General features: G+C 40.1%; 1 protein-coding gene across 1 annotated transcript; it reads left to right on the top strand.

Moving 5' to 3' along the window:
• The first annotated feature begins 1,262 nt into the window (after nucleotides 1–1,262).
• Nucleotides 1,263–5,779, top strand: coq7 (coenzyme Q7 homolog, ubiquinone (yeast)). The gene is made up of 6 exons (XM_071505036.1): nucleotides 1,263–1,460; nucleotides 1,972–2,150; nucleotides 3,307–3,421; nucleotides 3,748–3,887; nucleotides 5,107–5,175; nucleotides 5,476–5,779. The coding sequence occupies exons 1-6, from the start codon at nucleotides 1,376–1,378 to the stop codon at nucleotides 5,551–5,553; spliced, it is 666 nt and encodes a 221-aa protein (XP_071361137.1). The 5' UTR covers nucleotides 1,263–1,375; the 3' UTR covers nucleotides 5,554–5,779.
• Nucleotides 5,780–13,019: the final 7,240 nt, after the last annotated feature.

Genomic DNA, 13,019 nt, shown 5'->3' with positions numbered 1-13,019 from the left:
CTGAAACTAAAATGAAAACTGGGAACAACAGGTGTTGCACAAGGTAAAACTCACCTCAGACAACCTTTATCTGTGAAACACTGCCACCCATAGACCATCAACAGTAAGTCTCATTGCTCCACAAATGTGTTTAATTGCCTTATTGTCAGGTTAAGTCTTACATAACAGGCCTAAACAAAGGATGCACTCATGATTTGTTTGACACAGAAAAGCACAGTGTCTGGCCAAAAGGTAATTGTCTGTATTTACTTTATTCATTTAAATGCTCGGTTTCCTCCCACAGACCAAAGATATGTGGACCAGGTGAACTATGTGAACTCGAAATTGCCTGCTAAGTGTGGATTTATTTATACTGTGTGTTTGCATTGTGACAGACCAGTAGCCTGTCCAGGATGCCGAGTAAGACTCCAGATAATCCTGTGACGGTGCATAGCAATATGCAGCAATAGAGACGAGATGGATAACTCTACAACAGATCCCTCTGGACTGATACAGGAAAACAATATTAAAAGAAAACATTAAGATCACTATCAATTGTGTGAGTTATAAAAAGTAAACAGTACTAATATGTAAAAAATGATCACAACTGTATTTTGTTTGTCAACTCAATAACTTATAAAATATGTGTGTTAGTTGGTGACTCACTTTTCTTTTTACTTGAACAACAAGCTCATCCATTCCTCTTGCACTCTAAATGAACTGCAAGTGTCCTCATGCTGAATATTTTAGGCCTACCAACTTATTATTGACCCGTTACCTCAAAGGTCAGTTTCTTTGTGAATTTCAGCAAATATCTTTTTAAGCTGAACATCTATGTAGTACTGTCATCTACTGGACAAACCCTGGATCTGCAGGCAGACAAAAAGGGAAAAATGAAACGAGCGTGCGCCAGTATGACAGCAGACATGGTGGTTTTCCTCGACTATATGAGTATTTATCATGGATATATTATAAGACCTTAGGACTATACTCTAGACCTAAGGTCTTATAATACATCCATGGTATTTATCTATTCAAAGCTGTTAGCCCTCCAACTTGAGGTAACATCTGAAAAAAAAAGAGAAATGGCAACAAAATAAAATTAATGAAAAAGGTTCTGCATGGGTTGGCATATCAGAAATAATATGACCTCTGCAAAATAAAAGAGACTTTCAATTCTAGCACACACTGGTGTTGATATACAAAAATACATGCATACACAGTTTGAAAAAAGTGTAGGCTCCATGGATGGGGGTGGGGGCATTGTTGCGCAAGAACTGACGCAATTACGTCATATGTGTGCGCCACATCCACCTTCTGACATTCAATGAAGGTTTCCACACATTTTTCTAACTTTTCTTGATAACACGGGCAGCTAAACCTTAAACTGTCCGCCATGCAAAGGGCCGCACATACAGCTTTATACGACTGGTCTCAGATTGTCGGTCCAGCGACGATTCGCCAGTGTTTAAAATGCAAAGGTAAGCAGCAGTGGGGTTGCTATTTACTTTAGTAGGGACAGCTAAGAGCTAAAGTGCTAAAATGCTAAAAACACTTATCCAATCTAGTCAGGGTGAGCCTGTAGATATAACGACACATCTATTTTACCCCCCCCCCCCCCTTTTTGCATGTATACATACACCAATATATGTATTTATAACGACTGTTATCGCTGTTATTATTGTAAGCATGCTGTAAGACTCAAAATGTAACAGGAGTTTCATGGACACGGCTGACGGGTCACGGCAGCCCTGTTAGCTAACTGATAACGTCATATAACGTCGTTTTTTTCAGAGTTGTCCGAACCAACGTTTCCTCCACCGGAGACACAAATGTCTTTTACCCGGTTTTGAAATATTTCAGCTGCTGGTGGGGACAATGTCTGAGCCATGGGGATTTTTTTTTTTTTTTTTTTTTTTGGTAAAGGAGCGAGAGGTTTTCGGTGGCGGTTCTGACGGTTCTGACGTCACGTGTCTTTTTTTCTCTAACCAGCGCCCGCGCGGCAGAGCTCGCGCGCTTACGGTGTGATCCCGGCCCCGCGCGACACCGACGAGAGGGAGATGCTGCACCGGATCCTGCGCGTGGACCATGCGGGTGAATACGGTGCCAACCGGATCTACGCGGGCCAGATGGCGGTGCTGGGTCGATCCAGGACCGGGCCTCTCATCCAGGTCTGCTCACAGTGTTGACACGTAGCCTTTGAGAAGGACAGCGAGACCGGCCTCCGGTACCGATCGCTGTTTTAAACTCTTGCTGGTACTTTGTGGAAAAATCAAACGTCCCAGGACAATAAAGCAAAGGTGTTTCGGAAGTAGACGCGCATGCGCAGTCACGTACTGCTGAGAGTGAAAGCATGGATGTATTATAAGACCTTATAATAGGTCTTATAATACATCATGAGTGAAAGCCCCGATCGTTAGCTCACACACAACTTACAGCTGTTCTCTGTGTTGGTGAAGTTGAAATAACATGAAACACAACTGCTTATTCTGCTGTTGATTTTATTTGGGACATTTTGCAATGAATGGAATGACATTAAACGTAGCGTTGCGCGTCTCGAAGGCTGGGCTCATAGGAGACCACCAGACTCTCTCCCGGGGGAGGGGGAGGGAAGCAGGGCAAGAGCCCTGAGGGAGAGAGGGAGATGTCCGGACAAGGCTCCGTCCAACATGGACCAAAACACAGCATGAACGGTGCAGAAGCAATTTGGAATGGGTTAAAAGCAATTTATAAACAGACAAAGTGATGTTCAAGACTGCATATTGCTAGCAGATCTATTTTCTGGCCTAAAGTGTGGTGGTGGTTGGTTCTGAATTTGGGCTTTAGCAGGTTTACTTTCACCCCTGCCTGTACTAGACAACTGTTCACACCGGTGGCCCCCCAGCGCAAAACACCTGAAACATGGGGGCCACACACAGAATAATGTCATCAAAGAGGCTGGTTTTGCTTGTTTTCTATCAGAGGAATTCTAATGGATAAGGAAGGGGAATGTTGTAACATTATAGTGTGTTTCTGTTTAGAAGAAACATAAATTTTCACTCTCAACTTTCAATTGTTACTTCGAAATGTTGAGATCTGACATTAGATTCAATGTGGGCAGAAGGGTGAATCTGGAAAGTTGGGTGTTTTTTCAGTTAAAAATGTGTGACTTTAACGTTTCATTTAAAATCTTTTTTTTTTGGATTCAAGTAAAGCTCAAACTTGCTCCTATAGTTATTTTATTGTGAAAAATAAAATAAAAAAGTAACTATACGTACATCTTCAGCATGAGTGTAACTGCGTCATTTTCAACACTTCATCTACATGTTTATTTTTATTTTTTTTTAGGAAATGTGGGATCAAGAAAAGAAACATCTTGAGAAATTCAATGAAATTTTGGCTGAGAACAGAGTCCGGCCCACAGCACTGTTACCTCTCTGGAACATCGCTGGGTTTGTATTAGGTTGGTACAGCCAATAAACAGACAGCAAAGTGTATAAAGTTATAATAACTTACCTTGAAGAACAAAACTAATCAATACAAGACTTTTGTCACAGTGTTAAATGGTGCCTTCGCTTGAATTCTGACATCCTTAAGGTTAAAGATGTATATGTTTTAAGGGAAAGCTAAAATGGCTTTTGTGCACCCACATATTAGAACTTGATGGAAGAAGTGTATAAACAAGCTATTGTACGTTGCTGAGCTTGAACCCTATTTCACTAGGTAGTAATGTAGTCAGGTGTTTCTTCATCAAATCTCACCTGTGTACTTCTTTGAAATCTCTGCCAGGGGCATCCACTGCACTGCTGGGAAAGGAGGGGGCCATGGCCTGCACTGTGGCGGTGGAGGAGAGTATCTCAGAGCACTACAACAGCCAGATAAGAGCTCTGATGGAGAAGGACCCAGAGAGATACACGGAACTCTTACAAGTGAGTTTTCTCTGTAACTTAGGAGTTCTGAATGTTTCCTGTGTAGCAAAAGTAAAAAAAAAAAAAAAGTATGCATCAACAGTAATTTAATACAGCTCTGTACAGTGTAAGGAGAGTTAACAGTAAGTTAGGGCTAGCTTGAATTAGTTAAAAATGCGGAGGCGAAGTCCTCGGCTCTGAGGCGATTGTGACCGAGATGACCTGAAGGCCGTCAGTGTTCTGTGGACTTAAACCAGATTGCTATATTTGTACCACATTTAAGAGGAGGCCAGCCAGACCTCTTGAGATTTTTTGCACAGCCTTTCCAGTGCAGTGTTGACTTTGATTAGTCAACAGTGTCATATCATTGTTTGAGGGTTGCATTTTCCTTCAACTTTCAAAGAGTCTGTTCAGGTTTAGTGCAGAGTGATGCTGGTTTTAGCGTAAATACTGTGACTATTTAACAATGTTTTTAGTGCATTTCTTTCAGCTGCATTTCCAGACATTTGTCACTGTTGCAGGTCACAGTTTATGTCTTTTCTAGTTTGGAAACATCACAGCAGGTGACTAATTCCTTGTAAAATAGATAAGGTGTTTAAGAATAAGAAAACAAGTAAGAAAACAGTCAGAAAACAGTCAAACCTGAGCACAATGTAATCAGGACCACAGCATCTACAGGTAAACAATGTCCTATTGCTTACGTTAGCAGTGCTAACACGAGCAGCCTGCACTGAATGTGGTTACACATTGCTCCAGGTGAGTGGTTATATGCCAGTTTATTCTGATACAGCCTACACACAATGTTATTTTGGTTTTCTAGATCAAAACTGTGTGTGTGTATATTTGTGTTCATAAAATATGTCTCAATCATGCAATGCTAAGCCTTGTCGAAAGAAAACTTTTGTTATTTGGTGGCAGACAAATTTTTCTTGAATCTTGCCAAACAGCTGTGATTGCTTGTTTATAACATCCAGCCATTAGCACAGGGAGAAGGAGGCGGGGGACTATGTAAAATCTTAGATGTATCAGTTAACTGGCGATGTACATTATGAAAATATAAATAATTTGTTTAACTGACTAGTATTTCTGCAGCCAACTAGCGAGGGGAGCCATGTTTAATTGTTTAGTCGACTAATGGCATCCTTCCCTAGAAGGTAGGTTTGTCTCGTGAAAGTGGATACTAATAGAGTGAGATATGAATAAATTAACTAAATGAATATCTTGGGCTGTATTTGAATAGATTATAAAGGAATTCAGAGACGATGAGATGGACCATCACGACACGGGACTGGAGCATGATGCTGAAACAGTAAGTTTATTGTATAATCCTGGTGTGTTTATAATGCTTTGCTTGATGTTGCAGATGTTTTTGATGGTGCTGGTTAAATGTCCTTCATTCATTATGGGCTTATTTTACCAAGATCTGTTGAGTATCAAGGAAATAAAGAAAATTAACACATCTCATGATGTCAAACTATACTACAATAAGTACTCATTCATGAAAATCCATATTCATCTTTAAAAGTAGTTTTTTTTTGTCTTTGCAGTTTTAACTGAATGCCATGTAAATAATTGTGATCTCATTATATTTTATTTGTTTTGTTTTCAGCTACCTGGATACTGGCTACTAAAAAATGCAATACAGCTGGGCTGCAAAGCTGCAATATATGTTTCTCAGCGTGTCTAACTCACAGTTACATTTTTCAAATGTTTGTTTTGATATCTTGCCTGAGTTTTTGTAAAGGGGTTCATTTGAATTTTGGTTGTTGCACCTTTGCCAGATTAAAAGTATTGTATACAAACATTCATAGTCATCTACATGAACCTAAATTTTATTGCTTTGTACAGTGTATAATTCATGGATTGTTTAAGTGGTGGAGGTAACGCTTCCTTAATTAAATGGCAGATCTCTACGCTGTTTTGAGTGTAAATGTTTCAACTTTTTAAAGTAATGTTGGTGAGAAAATGGGGGGAACAACTGCTTTTGTATTAAGATGATGTGAGTTTACATAATGTATAATCCAGTTACCTTACATATCATCTTTTTAATGCCTTTATTCTGCCTTATGATGCCTTTGTAGTCCTGTGCCTGCACATGCAGAAATGGACAATCTTTACATACACTTAAAGATCTTGTGCTTGCCTTTGACTAAATGATAAATACCTGAAATACACGTGATAAGGGCATATTGATGCCAGCATGGTCATACCATCATACCCTTCAACAAACTCTCCTGTTTCACATGTAATAGTTCATATATCAAACTGAGCAACGACTTGTCATTCTGGCCTAACTGCTAAGCGCCCTCACACAGCTGTTCTGGGTACATTAGGTCACTGAGAAGGCCTGTCCAAGGGCCCCTTAATCTATTAGGCCTTTCAGCAGGTTGAGCAAAGTGTTCATTCCCCTCTCAGTTGGTATCAGTTTGTCCTCACTGTACATTGAGTACTGACCTAAGGCCCTTCTACTCATGCTTTAGCCTTTTCAAGCACTGGGGACATGATGATGCAGTGATTTATGGTCAGTGGCAGGAGCTGATAGGACTTAAATGAAATCCTTTGATGGTAATTTGTCTCTTGGCTCTAACGGGCAGTAATGGAAAACCTATTATTATGCAATGTACAGTATATTAGTACAGATGAGTGGAAAATAAAGGAAAAAAAAATAGAGCTGTGGTAAGATGTTGGGCCACTGTGAACTATCAGAGCAGCTTCAGTCTACAAGTCTCTGGAGCTCTGGGGGGACAAAACACCATTCTTCTAAAAGATGTTTTCATGGTGGTTTAGAGAGGTGTCCAGCACATTGACCTAAAATCTGCTATAGGTGTTTAATTAAGATTTAATTAAAACATAGCACAGTTTTATACATTTTTTAAAATTATGACCCAGAATATCACAGTAGTATATCTGATGCTAACTGGGGCTGATGTGTGGATTAGCTGCTTTTCTTCTTCATCACATGACAATAAACTGAATATCTCACAGCTTTGGACTGTTGCTCTTACAAAACAAGCAATGTGAAGATGGCAGCTTCGACTTTCGGTACTTAGGACCAGCATTTTTCACCATTTAATGATTTTCTGACATCAAACAATTAACTGATTGATTAAAAAAATAATTGACAATGAAAGTAATTATTACTTGCAGCCCTACATGAAACAGTGAACTCTCGTGCCCTTTGCATTTGTTAGGTGTCTCACCACTCATTTTTTCAGACCTTTCCTTTAAATGAGCGCCCATGTATACATCAGTTTCTGCACTAGAAGTGTCTCAGAGATGAGCGGTTACCCAGGTTCACAGGCTCTGATCTATTTTGCCCAACATGAGGTCAGAGTAGCTATTTTAGCTGGGGTGGGTTTGCATATCAGACCTGACCTCAAGGGTTAATGTGCTGTATGGCCTCCATTCCTTAAAAATAGGTTCTTCTTTACTGTCCATCAGCCCAATTAAAACCTGAAGTTAAATACCCCCCTCTCCGCCATGTTTGTTATGATGGTGGACATAACGAGCCAAAGTTTTAGTGTCTCCTGTTAGGGGGAAATAACCTGAACCCTTGGGATTCAGTGATCACAGGATACTCTGGGCATTTTTGCATACCATAAATGGTGTTCACCTCATAAAAAATAGTCAGTACAACTCTATGAGGCCCTGCCTAAGGGTAGTAGCTAACCTACTCCTTATCTACCAATTCTTTAACCTTTTATTCATATTTGTGCAAATAAATTCTCTGCTATATTGACAAGATATTATTGGTTAGTTTTTCCGACCACAATAAGACCCAATCCCTGTGTGTTGCAACAATTGTTTTTTCTTTTTCAATTTATAAATGTATAAATAAATTATAAAAGCAGTCTCACCTGTACTAAATAAACAAATATAGCATAATTAGTTTTGATGCGACAAGGACGAAAAGGCATGAAAGTCACTTTAATGGTCTGAGGAGGTCACCCACTTTACATAAGCAACATGAGACAGCAGGCAGCTTTGCAAAACAAAGGTAGATCATCATTCAATATCTCAGCCCCAGATTAATAGTGCTGACAGTTTTATAGCAAGGTGCAACTGTTTAAATAAAGAAACAAATGTACAGCTCCATCTGTAGCACCATCTTGGGTGATTAAATTGCCGGTAAATAAAAACAGAAGTGATGACTCAGTCACAGTACTGGTGTTAATAACTGTAAAACCATCAACTCTACATCTAAATTAGCTGCCACGTATGACTATAGATATAACACACTCTTTATATAGTACATAATACCTGTATGTGATACATTTTCAGTACGTCAGAGAGCTTGATTCTGTGTCCATCTACGGCCATCAGGAGTTCATGTGAATTGTTTAGGTTCTTTTCTCAGAATCACGTCCAAAGGAATCTGCTGAAACACTGACTGAGAAATTTGCAACAAGAATTTGAAGAGGGCTATAAAACTTAACTAAACTGGGACTGTCTTGCTGCCCGTGAATAATTGTGGTTGTAAATTTTGAGCAGCACGAATAATACAAATCCTTGTGAGTCATAAAAGCTTTCGGATACAGATTGTATTGCTTCTTGGCTTGAATATATGCAGATTGTCAGTCATCGGGCCTTTCTGGGATTTATAGTAACTAATAGGTAGCATAAGGTCCATCTGTAGCACTGATAAGCCACGGGAGACTGAGTAGATATTGTTTCAAGTTAGAATCAGCATCTTGGAGTATGATAGTATTTATTTAATGTCTGACAACTTTCAAAATGTTTTCTGTAAAACATTCTTTAAATACACCAATATACAAGGATTTAATCTCACACCAGTCCCTTTAAAATGGTGGATTCTACAGAATCATCCTTGAAACAAATATCTCCTGTTCTCTGATGATATATAAGCACGTCTTTTGGAAAGCCAGATGTGAGCTGTAAGACAAACCAGCATCTCTCGTATAGTTTTTGACATATGCACAGCACATCCAAAAGACGGCATGGAAGAAAGAAACAGCATTCTCAGAAAAGGAGGTAACAAAAAATATTGTTCACTTTCTCCCTGAGGACATAATTTACCAGTCTTTGTGCTTTTTAAGGTGAGTGATTGTATTACTATTTAATTGTTTTCCTCTCATATGCTTCATATGCACTGTCCCATTTAACAGTGTCCTCTGCAAACAGCTTTCTGAATGTAAGACCTTAATGAACCTAATAATGAAAATCCATTGAGCGGTTAGTACGTACAGTACAAAGCAAATTGATTCAAATGTCACATCTTGTTTGTTTAATCAGTATGAAAACCAAAGTATAAAAAGTGCCTGGCAGCTTAATGGCTGAGACGCATACTACATAACTGCAACATCCACAGTTTGATTGACCTTTACTGCATATTGTACCCCTCTCTCCCTCTCTCTCTCTCACGGCATGTTTCCTGTTTATCTCTGCTCTGTCTGTCAAAAAAATGCAAATTTACTGCACCCAGCCAAGAAACCGTCTGGCTCATAACCAAGCGGAATTAACAAACAAGATATTACTGTTAGTCAGTGAGCTTTAGAGGTGCGTCTCCTGTTTCCAGTCATTATGCTAAGCTAAGCTAACTGGCTGGTACCTGCAGCTTCGTACAGTGCATGAGAGTGGTATCAATCTTCTCATCTTACTCTGAGCAATAAAGCAAAGAAGCTTATTTTTCAAAATGTAAAGCTATGAATTTAAGGCACTGGCTTATTCCTGCTTGCATTTCCCTGTCCTTCCTTTATTAATTCATACCTGCTTTATATTTCTTTTGTTCTGCCAGGGATTGATTTCTTTAAACCCATTATGTTGTCAAAACAATCACCCTTGAGAAAAAAAACAACTTTATATCCTGGCATGACACGGTCTAAGCATAGATTCAACCTGAACTCCGGGAACATAATGATGATATGTTTTGCCTGGTGAGCTCAGCCCAGTTGAGTGCTTGGGGTGATCAAGCTAACACAGATGCTAACTGTCATGTCACCATAAATTTTATGTATGAATCGAGCAGACTTATTTGAGTATACATTGCCTTGACCCTTTAACAAGGGGTTCTCAGAAGTGAGGCGCCGTTAGCTGAACTGACTCAGTTCAGCTTTTCATATACTTCTGATTATCCAGGTCAACTATTCACGAACAGTGGTATAGTCTGAAAAACAGCCACACTCAGGCAACTCTATAAATAGTAAACTGTAAACATTTTTACTGTGGTCTATACATATACATGCATGTGATGTCACTGTATGCTGTAGATTGCTATGCATCACAGAGTGGCTAAATAAAGTAAATTTCAAATTGAGTTTGGTCTCAAATAAATAGATTTTTTACTTGTCATTCAGCAAAGGAGAAATCAATGAATATAGGTCAGATTGCTGTTCTGAATGATATATATGTACTATGTATATGTGCGTGTCTATGTGCATCTGCCTATTTAAACCCATGATAAATCTTTTGGGTGTTTGGGGGTGTATGCTCTGAAAGAGTTGTGACCATGCGGGCACATGTTCTTCACAGTGTGAAGTGACAACACACGATGCAAAGCACTGACATCACTTCAGCTGGAATCTCTGATTTACGGCCTGTCATGCAGTGCCACCTACCAATTGCTTTGGAGAGAGAAAAACACAGCAAGGTCAGTCTTCAAGGAAGGTCCATCAGCGCAAAATTTTCTAAAACTGAATTTTATCACGACAATCATAACACCAAATGTCAATTTTAACAAACAGGCATGCACAAAACAACCACAACAGTGGTAAAGAAAACCTGATCATGATTCAGATATTTAACAGGTGCACGTAAAATCTGTTCTAGCAGCTTCACCATGTAAAATATAGAACTACAAGACACAGACGTCGATACAAAACCAAAGGACTTGTGCATGTGCATGTAACTGTATTTTTGTTTTACCATAAGGTTCATACAATGAAATTATCAGGATCTTAAAGTGACATGTAGCCACATTTTCTGCCTGATCATGTTGTCAGTCCTCCACTTTGGTCTTAACTAAAATACCTTAAAAAGATAGTCTTGACATTTTGTACAGACACACCAGAGAATTAATCATAGTGACTTTGGCGCAACCTTTCATTTAGCTTCACATCAGGTTAAAGTTTGAATTTGTCCAGTACTTTATTTTATGACCAAATACTTCCTAACATGCTAATATAAGATGGTCAACATGGTAAACATCAACGAGTTAGCATGTTGACATTTAGCATTTAGCTCAATGCACCACTGTGCCTAAATGCAGCCTCACAGAGCTGATAGCTTGACTGCCCTTTTGTCAATATAGTGAGATAAGCTCTTGCAGGGCAAGGCAAGGACCACGACCATGCAGGCCCATGGTCCTAGCAAACTGATTTATGCAATCTGCACCAAGGATTTTAGTGGGAATCTAATGATATCAAATTATATTAGATGGACAGCTAGACATCAAGGTGACATTTGTGTCTATCTCTTCCTATCAGATGGGGCTTGCGCAGCTGTTTCCACTAATTCCATAGTTGTATTGTCGATCAGGTGAGAGGACTTATGTGAGAGACCTATTGTCTAGTGGTGGAGCTGAGCATGGTGTGACCCCTCCGCTGGTATCCATCACTGCACTGACAGGCCTGGTGGTTCATCTCGCATGACTCCAAGGCCACGTTGCTGCTCAACTGTGTCATGAGCCCAAAAGATACTTCAAGCTGTTCACTCAAACACAGTATGTCTCTCCCTTCCACAGAGTCGGTGGCCCACTTAGGTAAGAGGAATATCAAGGCCTATAGAACCCATGTGAAGTGAGTATTTCAAGTTCTTTGTTATTGTTAAAAAATGTGCACATCAGTAAAAAAAGAGCACATGCAATGAGGTGCAAAGCTGTAACAACATTTAAATGTGTTGAAGTCCATTAGAAAAATAAAATAAATAGATATTAAATTGCCAAATGGTACTTCCACTCAGATGGAGAAGAACACATTTTTGTAGCCAAAATTGTTTTGGAAAAAACATGAGTATATGCAAATTGCATGATATGACATTTAGTTCATTTGTGCAAATGCACAAACAGCAGGATGAGCTGCAGTTTCTCGCAGCACACACTTGTCACCGATCCTTTTCTATGCCTGTTACATCACCCCCTCCCACCCTTCCTGACTCCAACACCTTGTATCCCTGCCATCGACCCCTCCTTCATCTATCACGCTGATGCATTGGCAGTTTGCAGAAGGTTACCACGCAAGGCCTCTTAACACTTGGTTGTAGGGATTGTTTTGCCCACCCCACCTGCTAGCCTCCTGCTGTGGTGAAGCACTTTACACCGATCCCGCTAAGACCCTGTCTGTTGTCCTCATTGATTGAATGGCGAGCTCTGGCTGTGTTTCTCAGGCCAGATTTCAAATCTCTCATCTGAAGCTTGTTTTCATGTGGCTTTTACAAATGCCGCTCTTATCTCCTATTAATCATGGGCCTTTTTCCCCAGCTATGCCCTCCACTGCTGGTGACAACATGAATTCAGAGTGATGCTTTTGTAGATTGTCAAATTACACGCAACATGGCAAGGGGTCCTGCAAGGCATGATTGTGGTTGAAGCACAACCTTATTTGAAGGTTGTGTTGTTTCATTTTTGATTGAGAATAGGTGTTTATTGGTTGGACCACCGATGGTTTCAATCTGTTGCTCATGTGGTTGGAGTTTGTGAGTCACAGCCTTACCGCACCGCAGTGCGGGCGTAAGAATCCAGCATATGACTGCTGTCTCTGGCTCGTTGTTCTTTGAAGCCATCAGCCGACAAATATTCTAGCTCGCGGCCGGGGCCCTCATCTCTTCAGGCTGGTGATGACACACATGCTCAGCAGACAAAGTGCCCGGACCACCCGGGCTTTAGGTGTCCTGACCTTGGAGGTTGGCTGTGAAAAATAACAACACAAGAGGAGAAAGAATGCCTCCTATGCTGCACAAGGGGTCAAGCTGTTGCCCTCGTCAAGATGAAGTTCAACATGCCTCCTGAGCCTCATATGGGTGCAAAATGTATGTTTTTCAAAGGTAAAGAGGCAAATGTAATAGACTCCAGAAGTGTGTCAGGTCTCACTTTATTGTGTGTGGTGTGTGAGTGTGTGTCTGTGGATGCTGATAGGGACAATGTTTGACCCATTACAGGTTCTGAGAGTTGAATCATTGTAGGTGTCGACCACAAATTCA

This window comes from Trachinotus anak, unplaced genomic scaffold (assembly GCF_046630095.1).
Source record: "Trachinotus anak isolate AG129_WGS33_773 ecotype Australia unplaced genomic scaffold, CSIRO_AGI_Tana_v1 ptg000019l, whole genome shotgun sequence".
Lineage (NCBI taxonomy): Eukaryota > Metazoa > Chordata > Actinopteri > Carangiformes > Carangidae > Trachinotus > Trachinotus anak.
Note: the sequence above shows the minus strand (reverse complement) of the source record. Positions and strands in the feature narration are given on the sequence as shown.

Excerpts from the sequence above, each read along its gene's own strand:
- coq7 (XM_071505036.1), top strand. The coding sequence starts at position 1,376 with ATGCAAAGGGCCGCACATACAGCTTTATACGACTGGTCTCAGATTGTC. Across the intron at positions 3,422-3,747 it reads CATCGCTGGGTTTGTATTAG|GGGCATCCACTGCACTGCTG; the intron begins GTTGGTACAGCC and ends AATCTCTGCCAG. Across the intron at positions 5,176-5,475 it reads TGGAGCATGATGCTGAAACA|CTACCTGGATACTGGCTACT; the intron begins GTAAGTTTATTG and ends TTTTGTTTTCAG.